This window comes from Mus musculus, chromosome 15, assembly GCF_000001635.26.
Source record: "Mus musculus strain C57BL/6J chromosome 15, GRCm38.p6 C57BL/6J".
NCBI classification, from domain to species: Eukaryota; Metazoa; Chordata; class Mammalia; order Rodentia; family Muridae; genus Mus; species Mus musculus.
This window is the reverse complement of record NC_000081.6, coordinates 7,959,406-7,982,596: the sequence shown is the minus strand read 5'-3', so window position 1 is coordinate 7,982,596 and position 23,191 is coordinate 7,959,406. Positions and strand designations below refer to the sequence as shown.

The 23,191-nt window shown below is 41.4% G+C and overlaps 1 protein-coding gene and 1 pseudogene across 2 annotated transcripts in view; one reads left to right on the top strand and one right to left on the bottom strand.

The window, feature by feature from the left end:
• Positions 1 to 23,191, top strand: part of Wdr70 (WD repeat domain 70) — a 226,155-nt gene that overhangs the window by 116,613 nt on the left and 86,351 nt on the right. For both annotated transcript variants that reach the window (NM_001081402.1, XM_017316701.2), the window contains exon 10: positions 5,455 to 5,629. In NM_001081402.1, the coding sequence (NP_001074871.1) occupies positions 5,455 to 5,629 (175 nt within the window). The remainder of the gene's footprint in view (positions 1 to 5,454; positions 5,630 to 23,191) is intronic.
• On the bottom strand, positions 6,849 to 7,548 carry Rpl19-ps6 (ribosomal protein L19, pseudogene 6; annotated as a pseudogene).

The window sequence follows — 23,191 nt, the reverse complement described above, 5'->3', positions numbered from 1 at the left end:
CACAGCACACATGTGGAGGTCAGAGGAAAACTCGTGAGGATCAGTTCTTTTCCTCTCACCAAGTGGATTCTGGGGATCAAGTTCAGGTCATCACTTTTTTTTTTATTTTTTAATTTTTTATTGGGTATTTATTTCATTTACATTTCCAATGCTATCCCAAAAGTCCCCCACACGCTCCCCCACCCACTCCCACTTCTTGGCCCTGGCATTCCCCTGTACTGAGGCATATAAAGTTTGCACGACCAAGGGGCCTCTCTTTCCACTGATGGCCGACTAGGCCATCTTTTGATACATATGCAGCTAGAGACACGAGCTCCTGGGGGGGGGGTACTGGTTAGTTCATATTGTTGTTCCACCTATAGGATTGCAGATCCCTTCAGCTCCTTCGGTACTTTCTCTAGCTCCTCCATTGGGGGCCCTGTGATCCATCCAATAGCGGACTGTGAGCATCCACTTCTGTGTTTGCCAGGCCCCGGCATAGTCTCACAAGAGATAGCTACATCTGGGTCCTTTTGATAAAATCTTGCTAGTGTATGCAATGGTGTCAGCGTTTGGAAGCTGATTATGGGATGGATTCCCGGATATGGCAGTCTCTAGATGGTCCATCCTTTTGTCTCAGCTCCAAACTTGTCTCTGTAACTCCTTCCATGGGTGTTTTGTTCCCAATTCTAAGAAAGGGCAAAGTGTCCGCACTTTGGTCTTCGTTCTTCTTGAGTTTCATGTGTTTAGCAAATTGTATCTTATATCTTGGGTATTCTAAGTTTCTGGGCTAATATCCACTTATCAGTGAGAACATATCATTTGAGTTCTTTTGTGATTGGGTTACCTCACTCAGGATGATGCCCTCCAGGTCCATCCATTTGCCTAGGAATTTCATAAATTCATTCCTTTTAATAGCTGAGTAGTACTCCATTGTGTAAATGTACCATATTTTCTGTATCCATTCCTCTGTTGAGGGGCGTCTGGGTTCTTTCCAGCTTCTGGCTATTATAAGTAAGGCTGCTATGAACATAGTGGAGCATGTGTTCTTCTTATCAGTTGGAACATCTTCTGGATATATGCCCAGGAGAGGTATTGCGGGATTCAGGTCATTACTCTTGGAGCAAACACCTTTACCCACCAAGCAGTCTTTTTTTTTTTTTTAAAGATTTATTTATTTATTATATGTAAGTACACTTTAGCTGTCTTCAGACACACCAGAAGAGGGCATCAGATCTTATTACAGATGGTTGTGAGCCACCATGTGGTTTCTGGGAATTGAACTCAGAACCTCCGGAAGAGCAGTCAGTGCTCTTAACCGCTGAGCCATCTCTCCAGCCCTAAAAAAGTTTTATTTTAAAGTCAGACATCTCACTTTGTCGTACAGGCTGGCCATGTTTCTTGCAGTACTAGTTACAATAGCTAGGAAGGGGAAACAACCAAATGGTCCTTCAACCGATGAAGGAAAACAGATGAGGAAAATGTGCATATACACTATAGAATAATATTCAGCTGCAAAGAAAAATGAAATTATGAACTTTGCAGACAGATGGGTAGAACTAGAAAAGATGAATGAAATCTAGACCCCAGACCTAGAAAGACAAATGTCCTGTGTTCTCGCTCATCAGAGGCGGCTAGCTCCAGATCTTCAGATTTGAGTACATAGCCTGCAGTGACTGCAGAAACTGGGAAAGAAAAAAGGGACTATTGTCTTCTCGCTGTAGTTTCTAAGTATATGTATATGAGTTTCCTGTCAAGTGTGTATTCATAAAGATTATTGTGTGTTTACATAAAAGCTAGAGCACTGTCCTCATATCTGTGGAACTCGAATCCTTAATACTTTTTAAAAAGAAGGCCTTTTTTTTTTCCTACCAAGAGAGTATGTAAGTTTCAGACTCTTAGTTGAGTTGCTTGTGTAGTCTTTGGAGAAAAATTAAGCCAAGATCTAAGTGATTTCCGTGCAGAATTAATGCTTCCCCTGACTTGTGCCGAGGGCCGCGATGCATTTACAGAGCAGATGCCAGAAAGTTTAGAACTTGTATCTGGACACAATCCAGAACTCTAAGACAGAAAGCATTTGTGCCTGGGGCAATGTAATGACCCCACCTGTGTCTTTTTCTTGTCTTCTGGATGTTTTCATTTTATGTCCAGAAAGGCCCAGGCAGGTCCCTCTTCTATTTTTAAATCTTTCTTATGAAACACAGTTTTAATTTTACAAGACCAGATCTCACTCCAAGTTTCAAAATATCTGTTCTTCAGCATAAAATGTTCTGACAGATACCTAATGGCCGATTACTTTAGCATCTAAGTTTTAGGCATACATTCAGAGAATCAGGGCCATAAAACCTTAGCATAATTAGTCACTATTAGATGTTGTATGAACTTGTATTTCACACATCTATATTCTAGGTGAATTAATTTCTACTTTCTTGTTATTTTGATAATTAGCCCAACCTATTAATAAATTAAAATAAACAGAAATACTTATTTGTTAGATTTATTAGCTTTTTAAAAAATTTATGATCTAAGGGGAAATGCAGAAAGGAACAAGTATTTATTGAGTGCCTATTATGTTCCAAGTATTGTCCTGGATATGTTTACCTCCCTAATCTCACTTTGTCTTCACAGCCCCTCAATGTTGCTATCATCATCCCAGTTTTAGACAAGATGAGGTTTAAACAAGCCACACGATGATTGTTTGTGCTTGTGTGGGGTCTTTCGCACCATAAGTCTAAAGTACCATCTGTCATTGGGGATGCTCAGTTATAAAAAGGAGAAGTTGACTATTGTAATTTATCCTCACCACTGCAGAACTGGGACCAGAAAAATAGAAACACATGTAGTGTTTCTCAGTTCTTTGTGATTGCTAACTGTGGGAAACAGTTAACAGAGACAAGGAACAAGTAGACAATACAGGATACCTTTAGTAAGGGGAAGGCTTTATAATACAAATGATGCTGTCACAGTGGGCATCCACGTACAAAAACATTAGCCTGATCCTGACCTTGAACTGTGTATTAAAATCAGTTCAAGTAGATGACAGATCTAGTCATAAAATTTAAACTATAAAACTTAGAGAAGAAATAAAGGGGATTTCTATGATTTTTTGGTTAGGTAGGAAGTTTTTAACTATGTGGCTCCCAAATACTAATAAATTAAACTGTATAGGAATTTAAGGAGGGGATTTAGCATTGTTGGTAGATTGCTGATCTAGCATGTACAGAGCTCTGTAGTCTATCCCTAGTGCCACACAGCCCAGACATAGTAGCACACACTCACTTAGAATACTAACTCATAGGAAGACTTTCCAGGTCTTCTGAGAGGTTCGAGACCCTGTCTCAAAGAATTCTGAAAGATTAGTTGACATTTATTTTATGTGAATCTTTGTCTTTCCCGTCTGAATGTTTATACACCATGTCGTAGCTATAGAGCCCACGGTGTCAAAAGTCATCAGATTGCTTGGAACTGGGAGCACAGAGGCTGTTGGCTGCTATGTAGGTACTGAGAGCTGAACCCTGGCCCTCTTGCAGAGGACCTAAACCCTGTGTAAGTGTGATTAACTAGTGAGCTGTTTCTCCAGTCCACCAACATGTTTTTTTAAATCTGTTACTGAAACACTTTTTTTTTTTTTAAAAAAAAAGGTCATGATAATACTTAGATAATACTTGCTACTTTACAAATACACTTCTCATCAAGAAATGAGATCCAGAGCTGGAGATTAACTCAGTATGTTTGTGGTAGCATGTGCAAGTCTCTGGGTTTGTGTCCCCACATTCACTTCCTGCCACTCCTCCAAACCAACCAACCAACCAACCAACCAACCAACCAACCAAAGCAACAAAACTTGTATCTAGAATAAAGAGCTGTCAGCATCTAGTAAAAAGAAAATGAACTACTTAATATTGAAAGCAGGAAAACATTTGAACAGGTCCTTCCCTAAAGAAGAGAAACGGTGTGTGGACCAATCCTCCACATCACTTAGGCATTGGAACTGTAAATTAAATCCATAATGCACAGTACTCATGAATTTCATATTCAGAGAACTGCCAGACTAAAGTGTTAAGAACGTGAAGAAGGAATCTCAGATGTTTCCTTGAAATCCTCTCAATTACACTCTGTTAGTCCAAGTTAGCTGCATGTGAGTGTGGGAAATACAGGCTTAAACTGATCAGCAGATATTGAAGAGCACACACAGCCAGGAGTTTCTGTCCTAGTCTTGAGGACATCTGACTGGCTGGCTGCCGGGTGCCTTGTAACGTGGGGCTCCCTACTTCCCAGGAGACTAGTCTGAACGCTGCAGTCCCATTGTCCCTTCTGGTTTTCTGAGAATCTTTCCAGACCCCGTTTGAGCAGACATTAGGCAGTATGACCTCTTTCTCTTCTTTCCTTCTTTCCTTCTTTCCTTCTTTCCTTCTTTCCTTCTTTCCTTCTTTCCTTCTTTCCTTCTTTCCTTCCTTCCTTCCTTCCTTCCTTCCTTCCTTCCTTCCTTCCTTCCTTCCTTCCTTCCTTCCTCCCCTCCCCTCCCCTCCCCCCTTCCTTTCTTTCTTTTGCTTTCCCCCCTCTTTTTTGGGGTCTTGCTCAGGCTGGCCTCTGACCTGCAATCATGCTGTTTGCCTTCAGCTTTTCTTTGTGTGGATTTTGACTTCTATTTGTTTCTTAATTTAACTTTTAAGAACTTTTCTTTAATCTATCTTGTATCACATATTGAATAGCAGTCAATTCTCTCAGGCTTATCTACTTGAAAAGGCATTGATTTCAGGTTTTTTTTTTTTTTTAAACTATATTTTCATTGGCTGTAAACTATCAGATATTCTTCTCCCTGGACTTGAGCGTACCCTTGGCTGCGTAGCTTCTACCAGGAGGTGTTGACCTCATTTTTGGGGTTCTGAATCTCATGGCTTTAATCCCCTCATGGCACCCCTCCATTCCCTGTCTGGGGAGTTTGCTGTGCCCCTGCCCAGGCCTGCGCTGCCAGGACCTGTGGCCTGCTTCAAGCTTGGGGTCAGAGAGCTCTGTCTACTCATCTCCCAGAGACATGTGGTTTTGCTTGGACTCTGGAGTGGAACAGGAGGTGTTTTTTTTTTGTTTTTTATTTTTGTTTTGTTTGCTTATTTAGTGCATTTTCTAGTGTCTACTATAGAGGAATCCACTGACACTTGTAAATAATTTATAAATTAATGTGCACTGAATAGGAGGCTTATGACCAACAGCAGCCTCCTTATCAAGATACACACAAGAGCTTGGAGTCCACTGCTTTGTAGGGCATTGACTGTAAGTAATTGATAGATTGGAGTAGAATTTGCCATTTGCCTTTGAATTTGATGGCATTATTCAAATTCTATATAATTTTCTATGAATATTAATAAATAAGACTTTCTTATAATGTATAAGAAGTCCCTAAAAGACAAAGTAGTATTTATGGGCCTGCTTCTTCAGGCTATTGTAAATAAATGATATTGTGTCCTTTCTTTTTAGTACTGTGAGGCTCTGGGAAGTTGAAAATCCAAAGAAGCAAAAAAGTGTTTTTAAACCTCGGACAATGCAGGGTAAAAAGGTCATTCCCACGACGTGCACGTACAGCAGAGACGGGAACCTTGTGGCCGCTGCCTGCCAGAACGGAAGCATTCAGATCTGGGACCGGAACCTGACAGTGAGTCAAAGCCCTTTTTGTTTTGTTTTATTTTTCCAGACAGGGTTTCTCTTTGTAGCTCTGGGTGTCCTACTGTGCTAGAACTCACTCTGTAGACTTGGCTGGCCTCGAACTCACAACAATTGGTCTGCCTTTGTCTCTGGAGTACTAGAATTAAAGGTGTGTATCATCATGTCCAGATTAAAAGTTTAATGACTTTTAAATGTTCTTTCTGCAAAGAACAGCTGAAGACACTATGAGTTTCCATTTCCTGATCTTCGAGTTACTTAAACTGCAGTCTTAGTTTATCAAGCACTGGGGCTTTCTCAGTAAACTGTTTCAGCCAATACTCCAGCTCTGAGTTTTTTAGAATATAATTTTAAAATAAGTTCACTCTTTTGACATAAAATTTAAAAATCATACTATAGCTTATTATATGACATCTCAATTTGACTTTGAAAAGAAAACTTTAGGAATAATATGAAACAGTACTCAACAGAGAACTAGAAAACATGTTTCAAAGGATGTAAGAAAATTATGAAAAAATCTAGAATTATGACAGTTCTTTTATGATAATTCTATAATAATTTTAATACATTTTATTTTAATATTCTTTCCTATGCCAGTCTATTTCAGTAGGCTCAAGTTTTCTTTCTACAGTTAAAGTTCATTATTTGAATAAGTTTTAGACCTGGCAAGTATCATATAGTCCCCAGAAATAATAACGGTGAAAGCCTGTGACTCATTCTGAGGGTCTCACTCTGCGGGTTACCAAGAAGCTATAAAGAGGCCTTTGTGTTAGGCGTAGATGGAAAAGGAAAAGATTTGAGGCTACCAATGTTAAAGTTGTATACAAATGTTTTGAAATATTGTTTGCTTGTTTGTTGTGGGGCATGCATGTGTGTGTGTGTGTGCACGCGCGTGAGCGCACACACACATGTGTGACCACCATGGGTCCCAGCAATCAAACTCAGGTATTTAGATTTGTGGGCATGTGTTCTTTACCCACTGTGCATCTTACCAGCTCTTTCTAATGTTATAATACAATTTGTATTTGTTACTCAAATAAAAGGTTCTTGTCAAATTATTAATTAATATCTATTGAATGTGTACGATAAGCCAGACAGTATTCTAGGTTTTATGAGTATTGATTAAAAATTCCTGCCTATGTTATTTTTATTACTGTGAAGAGACTTCATGACTGTGGCAACTCTTTTTTTTTTTTTTTTTTTTTTTTTTAAACAGACAAAGGCTTGTTTTCTTTTAAAGACTGATCCATGTGAGGCCACAGCCAGGCCGCTATGTACAGACAGGAGGGAAGCTTTATTTCTTGGTCTCTTCCTCCTTGGACAGAGTCTAGATGAGCTCTTCCTTCTTGGCCTGGAGGCGCTCCTCCCGGCGCTTTCGTGCTTCCTTGGTCTTAGACCTGCGAGCCTCAGCCTGGTCAGCCAGGAGCTTCTTGCGGGCCTTGTATGCCTTCAGCTTGTGGATGTGCTCCATGAGGATGCGCTTGTTTTTGAACACATTCCCCTTGACCTTCAGGTACAGGCTGTGATACATATGGCGGTCAATCTTCTTGGATTCCCGGTATCTCCTGAGAAGCCGGCGCAGGATCCTCATCCTTCTCATCCAGGTCACCTTCTCAGGCATCCGAGCATTGGCAGTACCCTTCCTCTTCCCTATGCCCATATGCCTGCCCTTCCGTCGGGCCAGGGTGTTTTTCCGGCAATGAGCCCGGGAATGGACAGTCACAGGCTTGCAGATGATCAGCCCATCTTTGATCAGCTTCCTGATCTGCTGACGGGAGTTGGCATTGGCGATTTCATTGGTCTCATTGGGATCCAACCAGACCTTCTTTTTCCCCCGCAGCGGAGGACACTAGAGGCAAGCCTCTTCTGTAGCCTGAGCATACTCATGGCTGCGGCCGCAGCAGCGAAAGGCGTGGCAACTCTTATAAAGGAAAACATTTAATTGGGGTTGGTTTACAATTGAGAGGTTTGGCCCATTATCATCATGGCAGGTAGCATGGTGAGGTTTAGGTGGATATGGGACTGGAGAAGCTGAGAGTTCTACATCTGGATCCCAGGCAGCAAGAAGAGTAAGCGATACTGAGCCTGACTCAAGTATCTGAAAACCTGAAAGCCCACCCTAGTGACACACTTCCTCCAAACAAGGCCACACCGCCAGTAACGCCTCCAGACTCCCTGTAGTCTATGGGGACCACTTTTACTCAAATTATCACTGCCCGTGTAGAGTTTACATTTGAGGTTTTAAAAAACTGTACATGACAGGAGGCTGGCAAGAGGGTTCAGCAGGCAAGAGCGAGCACTGGCTGTTCTTCAGGAAACCTATGTTCAATTCTCAGTACCCACGTAGCTCACTGCTGCCTGGAACTCTCGTTTCAGGGACTCCAGTGCCCTCTTCTGGCCTTGGATGGCATCACACACATAGCACAGAAACATGCAGGCAAAACATCCACGTACATAAAATATATATAAAGCAAAAATGAACCGCTCATCTTCGTTCCCCAAACATTTATACTTTAAAACATTTACATTTTGAACAGGACCCTAGGGAGCATATTTGTCTTTTCGGGGAGTTGAGACAGTTGTGTTGAAATAAGGTAGAGCGCAATGGTGGGAGGGAACTTCATACTGATAATGCTGGAAGTATCTTCGGCATTTTCTGTTTGTCAGATCTTTTTATTTCTGTTTTCATCTCCACTGTAAACTCCATAAAGCTTCATAACAGCACAGAGATTTTAAAATGCCTTTGACTTGTAAACTGAATTTTAACTAAGCAGTAAATCTTCTAGTAACTGGCTTTCGTCGTCTCTGGGTACTGCTAACTTAAACACAGAAATTCTAAAATGGGTGGGTTTCTTCTGCAGCTTTCCTAGTCATGTTTTCAGAGTGCTCTCTACACATGTGCCTAGCTCTTAGGACCTGCATTTGTTATTATTATTGTTTTTAGTGAAGTTGGGTATAGATTTGTAGATCAGTCTTGCGTATCTTGAAGTAATGGCAGTGTGTTCTTTTCAGTTTTGTGGAAAACAAGGTGTGAGCAGCAGCCAGCTTCCTCAGTCATCTGCTGAAGGCTCATGGCCCAAGGCAGACTGCTAATCCAGTCTTTAGTTCTCTTCTGCTGCGATGTGTGACATGGGAACACATAATTTACTATGCTGAGTCTTATTTGCTATGTTTTGTTCATTTTTATATTAGTATATTATTGTAAACTGAAAACAAATTAAATTGAGAAAAAATTCTACTATCCTCCTTGATTTAAAACAGGTTTTAAAATAATTCTGAACTATTATCTCAAAAGTATAAACAAGAACATCATAGAACCAGGAGGCTGAAGGGAGAAAACATACTAGAAGCAGTTTTGACATGGGACCGAAGGTACTGTGAGGACATGCGTTTTGTGATGAGTTAGTAAAGCTTTTTAGTTGTCACAGTTAATCCTGGGGCTCTCATTTAATCAACTTCACCACACATGTAACAAAGCCCTTCCTTACAGATCATGTAACTCCATTAGTGATAGATCCGCATGCCCAGAGTGCTGTCGGCCATACAGTTCAGCAGAAGTGGAAGACACATAGGCAGTGGGGGTAATGTGGTAAGAAACACGCACTGCGCATACACGAAAATCTCGTAATTAAATTAGTTATTGTTTATAACTAATATATATATATATATAAATTTAAAATAATTACGGTGTACATAAAGTTTAATTCTCAAAGAACTTGTTTTCCTACTGCTTGCTGCTTCTGCTCTGTGCTCCTTGTCTGCTGTGCCGGCGTCCCTCAGTTACCTAGTAGCTGTTCTCTTTAGGACATGTTCTCACTTGAGGAACATTTCATCCACATACTTAAGAACCAGCTGCATCACTGAGAATATGACAAAAGAAATTTAAATGAGAATAATATGTGGGATGATCTCTGAGCAACGTGTTTTCTTGTTTAAAACCCAGAATTGGTGAAGTCAGAGACCAGAGAGGGCAATCTTGTGGCCTCTAGAGCGGTGTTCATGTTGGATAAGATGTAAGATGGAGATCACAGTGTAAGAATATTGGCATTTACCAAACTGAGCAGAACAAAGCCACTGAGCCTGCAAAAATCATACTGAGAGCCTTTTTTGAGGTCTCAAAACAGTGTTAAATAATTACTTTTACAGTCTGCAGCCAACTAATTGAGAGGGTGTTTACTACAGAGAAGAGTAAAATAAAATCAACAGTATTTCATACACGATGTGGCGCTGGGTCTGGGCGCTTTCCAGTTGCTCCCAGACTTATTATGAGCACCATCTGCTGCCTTATATAAAATAGTTTTCAGGCTTTAACATTTTCAATAGTATTTTCTGTTAAAATTTCACAAAGTACCTTTTAGAAGTTCCCGGCATTTGCATATATCCATGGTTAAGATTTTGGGCTTCATTGTGGAATTTTCATACGTGCTGCCTTGCTCACGTCACTGCCTTCTTTTCAGATAGAAGCCTTCTTCTTCATTTCCTTTTCTTTCTTCTTTCTTTTGGTAAATTAATCTTAAATTCCTCATGAGAGAAAATGGGTAGTGTATGTCTCTGTGAGTCTAGCTGTTTTGTGTAACATGATCTTCAGTTCTGTAAGTCATCTTATGGGATCCTTTTTTCTCACTCCTGGCTCCAAATTCCACCTGCTAACTTCTCTCTGTAGTGTACTGTAACTTTTCCTGCAGCGTGTGTTATCAGGGAGGGGAGTGTTTGCATATGTGCAGAGGCCAGAAGTCAGCCTTGGGTGTTGTTCCTCTGGGACTACCTACTTTTATTTTTGAAGCAGGGTCTGTCTTTGGGATTGGGGTTCTCTCTTTAGGCGAGGCTTGCTGAGCAGGGAGTCCCATTCCCCCCCCCCCCCCCCCCAGCTCTCCCTCCAGCACTGTGCTTATAGGCTCATGTCACCACTCCTCGCTTTCTACATGGATGCAGGGCCTTGAGGTCAGGCTCCTACACTTGTATGGCAAGCATCAGGTGAACTAAAACAGGATTTCCTCTGCGCCATTTTTATTGTGTTTGGATATTCCTCTAAAGCTATCATAGCTCCCGAAAATACGAACATCATTTCATTTTGTAAAGGTTTCTCCATTTTGTGTGTGTGTGTGTGTGTGTGTGTGTGTGTGTGTAATTATTGACTATGAAGGAAAAGAAAAAATAACATGAATGAGATGAATAAGTGTTCTTTTTGTTATTGTTGTTGTTGTTGTTTTTAAGACAAGGTTACCCCAAGTAGTCCTAGCTGTCCTGGAACTCAGTTTGTACACCAGGCTGGCCTTGAATTCAGGAGGTTCACCTGTCTCTGCTTCCCAAGTGCTGGGATTTAAGGTCTGTGCCATCTCCACCTACCTTCTTCACCCTTCTAATAGCCAAGTGCAGTAACCCAAATTTCTTTCAAATGGATGGTTAACATGGCAGTATTAAAGATTTTCTTTCAAATGTAATGCTAACATCTTAATATTAAAGATTTCGGAAATTTGTGATATTTTGCCATATTATATTGTATACTTATGCTCAGTTTACTTGGTGATAAATCTGTCACCTATTGCACATTTTTCAAGAGTCATAAACTTTGACTTGGAAAATATTTTTCTGTAGTTATTAATCATTTACTACTATCTACAAATGTGAAAATGTGTGAGGAGTTCATTAAAAATTTATCTTTGAGATTGTATAAACCAAAAATAATTGCTTTCAGTTTGTTTTTAAAATTTCAGTGGCAAACCACTTTGTGTCAACCCCAGATATAATGTATGGAGGACCTTTTGGTATCTAATTACTGTATAGTCTATGAATGCAACTTTGTCATTTTGATAGTGGTAGTGGCACAAAGATTCATCACTTAAGCAGGACCCCCAGAGACTAAGCTCAGTTACAGCCTAGTCTCATGTCCCAGACCGTCTGCCAGGTGTCTTCTCCCTCCTTCCCACAAAGACTGACCTGTTAATAATAATCACAACCTTTCCCCCTTAGAGAGGCAAGAACAAGCAAGTAAGGGGCAAGGAATTTATAGTAAGTTATGGAGGAGAGTAAATATTTTTCAATAATTTTTGAATACCAAATTATTTGGAAAATGTTTCTGGTATCTTACTTTGAGGGGAAAAAATGATCTACCCCTGAAAAATGCAAAAGATAAAGGTTAGAAACCTAAATCTTGATGTTTGTCTTTTTGTTAGGCCTCGTACTGAGGATCTGGAAAGTTAGGAAGAGACACAGCAAAAGCAGATCCTGTGGCTCTTTAGCTCTTTAGCCTGTAGATGCCATCCAGGACGTCAGGCAAAGTGTGCATGACTTTGTTACTAGCCCTTACTGTGTGGCTAACCTAAGTATCCTGAGACCGAATGCTAGTAACCTTCAGGAACTTTTTAGTTCAGCATCTAAACGGGGGGAAAAGGAGGATAGCCAGTAGTTACTATACTCCACTGTGTGTACACCCTGTCTAAGTGCTTTGAATATATGATCAGTTACAAACTTCATAACCTATGTGGTAGGTAGTTGGTCTAACCTTTTATATCAAAAAACAAAAACAGCTGCATAGACTGCCCAAAATTACTTCAATTCCAAGTTGTCAAATACTGAATAAAAGTTGCAAAGATTTTAATAAGGTTTTAGAGAGACCCCATATTCCAGGTAAAAGGGAAATAAGCTGTAAATCTTTACTTACATGGACCTGCCGTTCCTTCTCTTCAGGTGTTGTTGGTCATCATTTCAGCTTTATGGAGCATTGTCACTGCCTGGGCAAAACTTTCACCACTTTATATGTGATGTTTCACTTTGTCCTTATAGCTACCCTAAGATATGAATGCTACTGTGGTTAGGAAACTGAGACACAAAGAGAGTGAGTTGCCTAACCAATCTCACAGTTAGTAAGTAGCATAACCAAAGCCAGTCCTAGACAGTCTGGTCCATGAGCGTTGTGATAGTTTGAATTAGAAATAACTCTCCAAAGACCCTGGTGTTTGAATACTTTGTTCCTGTTTACTGGTGCTGTTGGTGGAACCTTTGGAAGGTGAGCCTGGCTGGAGGAAATATGCTCTCTGGTTTGGGCTTTGAGTGTTCATAGACACCCCCCTCTCCCCACCGCCCTTGATACGAACTCTCAGTTTTGCCTGCTGTTTTCTGACCATTCCTCCTCATTATGATGGACTCATATCCTCTGGAACCATGAGCTGAAATAAACCTCCTTAAGTTATTTTCCGTCAGGGTGTTTTTATCACGGCAGCTGTACACCACTTCTGTGTACCTTCCTTTTTTTTTTTTTTCCCCTTTTCTTTTGGAGACAGAATTTCAAAGTATCTCTCAAGTGGTCTTGAACTTTCAAAGTAGACCAGACTTGAACTGACGATGCTCCTGACAGCGTCTATTACGCCTTCTCTTCTTCAACTTGTTGTAAGAGTGTTCACTTATGTGTGTAAGTGTGTGGGCATGTGCACATGGAGGCTGGAGGTGGCTGTTGGCTGTCTTCCCTGATCACTCTCCATCTTATTTCCTGATGCAGGGTTTTTTGCTGACCGCAGAGTTTGCTGACTTGGCTAGCTTCGCTAGGCAGGCTTGCCCTGGGGAATGCCCTACCTCCACTTTCTGAGTGCTGGGATTACAGGAAGGCTGCCATGCCTGCCTGGCTTTTGTGTATGTGCTGATTGCTGGTCTTTATGCTTGTGCAGCCAGGGTTTTATCCACTGAGGCATCTCCCCACTCATGACGACTTTAAGCTAAGAATTGTTTCTATGTTTTCAAATTACTGTATTATTTGTTTTACAGTTTTTTTCAACAAATTATCATCAATTTATTTGTTCAAAAGAACAAAAAGATATTTTCCCACAGTTCTGTACTTTAGACATCACATTGTGCTAAAATCATAGTGTTGCCAGGGATATGTTCCTTCCTAAAGGCCTCAAGGGAGGATCCAGTCCCTTTCAGGATCTACAGATTCCTCAGCTTATTCCCCTCTTCCTCTGGCTGAAAGGCCAGGGAGAACGGGTGCACTTCTCGCACTGTGACAGTCTTTTCTTCTTCGTTTGGCCACTGTTACAGGTCCTTATGATGGCATTGTGGTGACACGCTCACTCAGTGTAATCTCTTTCATTGAACATGAGCTGATTAGCAACATTAGTTTACTCTGAAACTTTCCTCCTCCGTTGCCATCCCAGTGAGCTGTCTTACAGATCCCAGGAAGCAGTCTGTAGCGATCTTCCAAGGTATCAATCATTCTTTCTACTAAAATGATTTTTTAAAAAGATTTATTTATTTATATTCTGTGTTTATGTTTGAGTGTCTACATGTGTGCTGAGGCTAGAAGAAGACATTGGATCTGAAGCTACAGGCAGTTGTGGGCCTCATAAAGAGAATAAATCCAGTTAAATATTTTTGTAAAAGGGGATCAAGTTTTTAAGTTCTGGTAATGTGTATATATTGAAATTACACTCTAATGATTTTGTATATATAGAAGCTAGATATTTTTGGATTTTGCTTATCCAACATTAAAAAAACAAAAAAAAATAAAAAAAATTAAAGAGAAACAAGTGCTCTTAACCATTGGACCATCTCCTGTGTATGTGTGTGTGTGCACACGTATGCATGTATGCACGCACACACACACACGCGCGCGCGCGCCTATGTGCGCGCAGCTCTCTTCCTCCCTCTTTCTCTCTTTCTCTTTTTTTCTCTCTCTGTCTTTCCTCTCCCTCCCTCTCCTCCTCCCCTCCCCCTCCCTCTCCCCCTCCTCTTCCCCTTCCCCCTCCCCCTCTGCTTGTATGATTCTACCTGTATTCTCACTGTTCTTAGCCATGTTCTCTGTCTTGTGTCTCACTGGCCTCCATTACTAATATAAAAGGAAGTCATCTTTTCAGTCTCCAAGGAGATGAACATTTTATGTCATGTCATTACCACTTTAATGACTGATGATGGAATTGGTCTTTCTTGTGTCTTCAGCATTTGTGGCAAAAGATGTGAGTTCAACTTCTTGTGGAATGACTTTGACAGGATGATAATCCAGAATGTAGGCTCAGTGTACCAAGCACAGCTTCTCAGCTCTTTTAGAACTCAGGCTTTCTTCTTTCTTTGACTTTAGTATTTTTCTTTATTTTCTCTTGGCACTTCAGAGTAGCCTCTCCCTCCTACATTTAGTGACTGGCTTACAAAGTTGGTTTCAGTGTCTCTGAATCTGCTTCCACAATTTTTCTTGTTGCCTACTTCTGCTTCTGGCTGGGGTTGGTTGACAGTCCCACCTTCTCCTTTGATATGCCTGGCCCCAAACTGAGTCATGTCAAGCTTCCAGTCACTGCTCAGTGCTAATCACTTCCCTATCGAGCATCACATTTCCTCAGGTGGAATCTATGGTTCTTCTGGGTCTGTCTTTGTTCAGACTTTGAGTGTCTTCCATGACTTCTCAGTAAGTAGTTTTTTGCTTGCTTGTTTTTTTCAAGACAAGGTCTCACTCTGGAGACTAGGCTGACCTTGAACTCACAGAGATCCACCTGCCTCTGTCTCTTGAGTACTGGGACTAAAGGCGAGGGTTGTCATGCCCACTTGGCTGTATTATCTCCTTTTCTTTGTGAGTAATGCTGTCAGTTGCTGGCTTAGACACCTTTCTCTATGCTGACCATTCAGTCCTCAGATCTTGTTTCTGAAAGAACCCCCATTTCTGATGGGAATCTCATCCACTGAACAACCCCTAAATCAGACTTGTACCTTCCAGAATGCTCTTGAAAGTCAGTGCTTTATTGTGGGCCAGGAAAGTCTGCACAGAGGTGTCTGAATCCTGAAATAGTCTAGTAAACTACTGGGTTCATGTTAAAAAACACAACCAACCAACCAACCAACCAACCAACCAACCAACCAACCAAAGCTTCCAAAGTTTAAGATATCATCTATTTAGTGAATGAGAAATACTTTGCTGTAGTTTGGCCCTTGGTGATGGGGAACTTAACTTAAACTGCAGATGTACCCAGATGGAATTGGCTCAAGGTATCAGATAGGTGTAGGTCAAAAATGGTGTCCCACGGGGCTCGGGCCACTTGGCAAGGTGGATGTAGTAAGTTTGACTGCAGGCAGCTGCACCCCACGGCTAATGAGAAGCCAGGGGACCCGCTCCGGGGGTGGGGAAGGCGCAGTCTGGGTTCCCTGTGGAACCTGCCAGAGTTGGCTGGGGTCCCTGGGTTTGCACAGAGGCTAAGGACCACAAGTTCTTACTCTGAAGACATCCCAGACGCCGCTGTATACTGCGGAAGAGCTGAGAACAGAGTGTGGGCCTGTGGGCAGACTCTGGCCCAGGGACAAGGGAAAAGGGCAGGAGGAGAGAGCTCTGGCTGGTTACTGCAGGGACGACAGTCCTAGGCTTGTTTGGACAGTGGCTTGCTGGGAGCACATGGAAGGCTCCTCTGGGAGGTTAGACACACTGCTCCAGCACAGAGGACCCTGATGAGAAGAGACAGTCCGGGGTTTTAAGGCATTTATTGTAGAAAGGCAGAGAGAAGGAGAAGAGTAGAGAAGTAGAGGCAGGCCAGGCCATGTGGAGAGAGAGGTGAAGGGAGGGGGAACCGTAGAGGTGAGAGTAAGAGCAATAGGGTAAGACAGAGAGGAGAGGGCAAACAGCCCCTTTTATAGTGGGCCAGCTACCTGGAGTCCAAATAGACTACCAGGAGCTTGGGGCATTGCCTACTTGTCTGATGGCCACACACCTGCTGTGGGAGGCTGTAGTTGGGGGCCCAGGAGCCCCAGCCTCCCACATCAGCTTTGGGGACACAGGAGGCATGGCCGAACACCTGGGGTCCCTTAGGGTCACCGAAGTTCAAGGCCTGTGCTTGACCAGAGACCAGGCTGTCTGTGCACAACTCAACACCCCACAGATAGGGAAGAAATAATTCAAACTGTGAGGCAGTGATCTGGTTATGTCTGCCTTCCTCAGGTTAAGTGCTCCAGACTAGTTGCTACTTTGTTGAGAGACTGCCTGTACCATGAGGTCTTTGCAGTTGTTAACCCCTGCTACTCCTAGGCCTTTGCACCAGTTATTGCCTGTGATATGTTGTTTTATGCTGGCTTCTAGAATACCATTTCAAATAACTCCGATACCTTGTAGCTAGAATATAGATTAAGAACGGATTTAGAGTCAAACTGTAGTTGTAAGCCGCCCGAGACCTACATGAACCGGGTACTCCTGGAAGGCAGGCTGGGGTTGAAAGAGAGACTAGATGGCGAGAAAAGAATGAAGCCAAGACAAATTTTCTCTGATCAAGGCCCGCGAGTTTACTAAAAGACTGTGCTTATAAAGGGGAAAGGCCCATCTTCTGCCAATCTTGGTGCCTGTTGGTGTCTCAGCAGGCAGCAGGATCTTGGAGATGAGCAGGGCAGTTGACACTTCAAAAGAAGCCAGCCAAGTTGGAAAGCTGCACCGCAGGTGGCCCCACCTCAGTGGTGACAAGGTCTGCACAAGCCCACTTCAGGCTGGGGGAGGCTACATCAAACTGCCTGCAGGAGCTGTGCCTGAACTCTCTCCTGTCCCCATGTCACCATCCGGTTTGGTTTGCCTGGCTCAGTTTCTTCATAACAACCATTTCTGTGTAACTGTTTCATTTACCCATTTATTTGTTTTACAATTTTATTTATTTGTGTGTGTGTGTGTGGGGGGGGATGTGTGTGTGTATGTATGTGTGTGTGTGTTTATGAGTGTATGGAAAGTAAGAAAACAAAAGAAGACCATGTCTTATTTAGGGTTTCTATTGTGATGAAAAACCATGACCCAAACAACTTGGGTAGGAAAGGGTTTATTTTATTTGCCTTACTCTCCCCACATTAGTGTTCATCACTGAAGGAAGTCAGGACAGGAGCTCAAGCATGACAGAAACCTGGAGGCAGGAACTGATGCAGAAGCCATGGAGGAGTGCTGCTTACTGGCTTGCTCATCATGGCTTACTCTCTTAAGATTCAAGAATCATTGAAGAGTGATAACCCAGACTCAAATTGTATGCACAAACAAAGAGGATTTATTCAGCTGAATTTCCTGCATTCAGGGGTCTCCCCATTTGAGGGTGGAGACCCGTGGTGGACTTGCAGGGAATTCCGGGGAAGGGTATGTGTTATTTTACATTGATTGGTTAGCTCTATCTGTAGTGGTCTGACTGATTCTACAATTGGTTAGACTCTGGAGACTTCCTAGGAGGCTGCTTACTCATTCTACCTACCTATTTTTACTTTGGGCCAGATGACAAGGTATCCTTTGATTGGATGCTCATAGCTGTGGCTGGCTGACCATAGGTTCCTGAATCTGGGTTCTCATTTCTGGGAAGCAGAAACTTAGGCCTAGTCTCCCAGCCTGTCTCTGGCTAACTCAGTTCTGCTTTCTAATGGAATTTAGGACCACCAGTCCAGGGATGTCATCACCCACAATAAGCTGGGTCCTCTTCTATCAGTCACCAATTAAGAATATGACTTAGGGGCTTGCCTATTGCCCAGTCTTATGGAGACGTGGTTTCAACTGAGGTTCAATCCTCTCAGATGACTTTATCTTGTGTTTGCATAAAACTGATCAGCACAGACAACTTGCAGAAATTGTCTTTCTTCTTTCACCCTTTAGGGCATGGTATTCCAACTAGGTCTTCATGCGTGATGGAATGAAGCTGAGTATCTCACTGGGCCCTATTTATTTGTTTATTCATTTATTTATTGTTTAATGGCTTAGACATTTCATCTTTCACTAAGATTCATAAGGTCAGGAGATTTGTGCCTTAACTGATGCTTCTTTATGTCTTACAAGACCATTTATTGAGACGATGAATAAATGAATAAAAAATATCAGAGCACTATAGGTTTTGTATGTAGTTGATTTGATTCTCAGTTGCTATATTGGTCTTTTAAAATTGCTTAATCAAACTTTATTATTATCATCTGAGTGTGCTAAGAGCATTTTCAACTTGTGTTCCACAACATATGGTATTCATAAAAGATAACATTTATTAAACATTAACTTTGTGCCAGGTATGTTCCAAGTGTTTAATTCACTCACATGCTCACACACGTATATGTGTATTCATTTGATCTTTGTAGGATAATACTCTGAAGTAAGTGCTATTGTTAGCTGATGTTTCAGATAAGAATATTCAGGTACAGAAGCTAAAAATATAATGACTTTCCCAGGATTACACAGACCATAAGTGGTAGAGTCAGAAACTGTGGCCCTAGGAAATCACTTTATGAAGTGAAAAGAAATAATTTTGTGGAAATGTGCTGAAAATAACTAATTTCAAAAGAATGATGAAACTGTTTTGTCATGACTTTTTTGAATTCAGACAAAGTGAGTTATTCAGACAGGATAAAATCTCTCCTCCCCTGCCTCTGCCCTGGTTTCTTGAGACAGGATCTTGCTATGTAGCCCAAGCTAACCTTAAACTATGTGGTACAGGGTGGCTTTGAACTCATATTACTTCCCTGCTTCATATTCCTGAGTGATAGGATTGTAGGAATGTGCTGTCATACTTGTATCTAAATTAAGTATCTTACTCTTTAGCCCAGGCTGGCCTTGAATTCTCATTCACATTATGTGTGACCATAATTAGAGACAGTCATTTCATAGCCCTGTCATCAGTTCCATTAGACTATCCAAAGCATAGCTCATGATCAACTCTGGAAACCCATCTCCAGCTTTGCTCTATTTAATGGCCATCAAAGAAAGTTGGTTTGGCTAATTTTTTTTTTCCTGATTGTAAAGCTAGTCCGAATTTATTTGGACAAATATTCATCAAAAATAGAAGAGTTTATGGAGAAGATGTGTCAGCTCTAAAGACCTCGTGAAGAAATAGGAATCATCTTGTATAGTCACACAAGGGGGATGTGCCTGGCGTTTATGTGCTCGGGGGTTCTGGGCTTGTAGTTGCCTGTATAATTAGTCATCTTCTTCCTTGCTTAGGTCTAAACAGATTGGAAAGTAACACTCATTACTCAAGCATGATGGATGAAGGCCAGAATTTACCACTACTAGAGGCAGAATAGAGAAAAGGCAGAAATTCCTGTAGACTAACTCCTGCAATGGGACAGTAGTCCACAGGGATCTTAGCCAGGGCTGCTGAAGAGAGACAGGGCAGGAACAGAAAATTACTCCCGTGGGGCAACTTGTGTCTAAGACGGGGAAAGAGAGGGCTGCCAAGGCCTGCCCGGTATTCTTCCCACATTCACAAACTTTTGTTTTTCTCTTAGAGTCAAACTGTTAAACTAGCTTCATCCTAAGGGAACGGTGAATAGGGGAGTGGGCAGAAGACTGGGGTAAGAGATTCTCCCAAGGGTCAAATTGGTGGATTTGAAGAGAAGAATATAACATGGTCAGGCTTATATTTTACAAAGAATGATTCTAACCATTCTGAATGGAGAGTTATTATAAAGAGAGGATGGATCATGGAGACTGGCAGCTATTTCAGGTTCAGTTTGCTGGATGAAAATGGTGGTGTTCTGATACTTGGATGTGATGAATATTTGAGGTTAAAGTTGACACATGAGTATTAAAGATAAATCACATTAAAATATGCTTTTGTTGTTGTTGCTTGAGATAGGTTTCATATCTCAGACTAGCCTGGAAGCAGCTGTATAATCCTGTCTGGCCTTTTTCTTCCCAAGGGCTGCAGTGACTTAGTGTACACCAGCACTGTCAGCCATAAATCATGCCTTACAAAATAAAATAGATGGCCTTAATTTGGAAAATGATTGTGTAAATCACACTTTATTGTCTCCTGTCATATTACTTAATGCTCTAATTGTAAATAGACGCAGGTAGCTGAGAGTTTGGATCCCAGTAAATGGAGAACACTTGCCTTGATTTTGTGCTTCTTAGCTGATTTTTGAACAATTTTTATTTTGGTTATTATTTCAACCAGTAATATGGGATAATGCTCAGTAAAACTAACCAACTGAATAACTAAATAAAAATCTTTTGGCATTTTTTAAGGCACAAGTAAAGTCCTTTGCAGTTGTCTAGGTAAGGCTGTTCCAGTCCTCTGTCTAACATGGCTGGACTCTGCTGAGGGCTGTAGTTTCTAGAAGGCCTACATGAGGGAGGGACACCTCTGTCTCAGACAGATACTTCCTGAGGCATGTTTCTCAGCTGCAGGACATCTCTGATTTATTTTGTAAGCTGACAAGGCCAAACATTACTGTTTTAAGCATTATAAACAAAACAGTAAATGTTAAATGTTCATTTAATAGATGCACTAGTAGGGCATTTATATACAGAAAGCAGAGACTGAGCCAAAACTGTGAAGGGGTTCTCTGGTGTGCCTGTGTGCATTGGGCTTAACCTGCTCTTTGATTGGTCGCCACAGGAGGGCTGCAGCTGCTGGGGAGCTTGCTCAGCACTTAGTGCTCAGTGCTCTGCGAGTCCTCTCAGTTTCTTTTGTTGTGTTTTCTTTCTGCTGATTACCCAAGACTTAGTAAGTGGTCACATTTCTTGCAGCTTCTCAGAAACTTTGTATGTTAGAGTCAAATTAAAGGTTTAACAAAACTCTGTTAAACCTCAATGCTTCCAAATGTTTTAACCGTTTACCAGTTGTCTTTTGTTGTTGTTTGTTTTGAGACAGGGTTTTTCTCTCTAACCTTGGCTGTCCTGGAACTTCTTCTATGGACCAGGCTGGCCTTGAACTCACAGAGATCTGCCTCCCTCAAACTCCTAAGTGCTGGACTGAAGGTATTTGGCACCACTCCCAGCTCAGGTTTCTTTATAGATAGCTGTCGCTTTACTGTGGTCACCGGTGTTCTGTGGGGGAAGAGCACTGATGGGCAGAGAGCTAGTAGTTAAGGATCCAGCATAGATTGACTAGAGAGCAGTGCTCTGTGAAGCTGTACATCTTACATTTATTATTTATGGATTGCTTGATTGATTGTTTTTCGAGACAGGGTTTCTCTGTGTAGCCCTGGCTGTCCTGGAACTCACTTTGTAGACCAGGCTGGCCTCGAACTCAGAAATCCGCCTGCCTCTGCCTCCCGAGTGCTGGGATCAAAGGTGTGCGCCACCACGCCCGGCTCATTTTACGTTTATATTATGACCAAATACAGACATGTCTTTGCGTAAACATGCATAGATGACATTGAGGAGAAAATGAAGCTGGGAGTGTGGCTCAGGGCTAGAGTGCTAGCAAGCTCAAGGTCCTGGGTTCAGTTCAGTCTCCAAGGAAACAAATGTAAGCATTCTTTTGAAAAGAAATTTACTAAAAGATAAAAGAGGAAAAAAATTTTAAAAAATGTACTGAACTGGGGAGATGGCTCAGCAGTTAAGTGCACAGACCTAGGTTCAAATCCCACCTCTACATCCTAGCTTAGAACTGTCTGTATCTCTTATATCTGACATCCATACACAGACATACATGCAGGCAAAGCATCAGTATACATAAATAAATGTATAAATAAGTTTATTTATATATAGTATAAAATATTAAATACATTCATAATCATAAATAAAATATTAAAATATAAATAAAATTTATTTATTAAAAGATTATTGAAAAAACACATCTGTCATTGAGGCTCAGTGGGTAAAGGAGCTTGCCACCAAGTCTGATGACATGTTCGATTCCCAAAACCCACTGTTGTCCTCTGACCTCCAAAAGTACATTGTGTGGTATGAACATGTGTGTGTGAATACTTATACAAATACACAAAAACAACAAAAAAATTACCATAACCTTTAAAAATTCTGCAATAGATAGCATATTACAGTATTTATATTCCACACTCTTCTGTTTCTTAAAGGGCTAGATTATAACCTATTCCATTGATTTTTTTTTAAATGACCCATAGACTTAGAACCAGAGTTTGAGAAACACATCTGTAGCATACCCCAAGTATATAATTTTCTAGCAGCCTTATTAAATAGGAGAGGCTTATATTAATGTTTTCAAAATACAGCTGAATACACCTGGAAAAGAGGATGTTATACAGAATAACTGGACATATGCTTGGAGGGGAATAGATCATCACGAATAGAAAGACATTTGAGCATTGGAGAGAAAGGGGAGTGCGGGGACTTAGACTGTGAGGTAGGTGAAGGCAAAAGATACGCTGTCTACCTTGGACTTTTTGCCTAAGCCTAGGAAGAGTTGTGCTGTAACAGCAGGAGTCACCCACATTATGGGATGTGCTAGGTATGGTGTCCTGAAAAGCTACTCCTTTAGCTTGTAGCTCGAGAACTCTTCCCCTCAGTTTCACACAGTTCGTCTTAGAAATCTCACCTGAACCATTGCACCTTGGTTTCTCTAAGGAATCCATGTCCCAAAGGTCACTTGTCGGTGTGCTGCAGCTACCATTCCTCCTGGATTATTTATATACCACCTTTTGTTTACTTTACTCTTAAAACGAATTTATTTAAAAATTCTAAGTACTTCAAAATCAAGGTGGCAATTACTTACCATAAAATTAACTATTTACAGTGCACACCTCTGGGTTTAGTGCACTAACAGCATTGTGCAGCCATTGGCTCTGTCTAGGTTAAAAATTGTTTTCTCAAGCCATAAAGCATCCAGGCACTATCAAGTAATTGTTCTCTACCCCTTATTCCTAAAGAAAACATAGTAACACAATCACA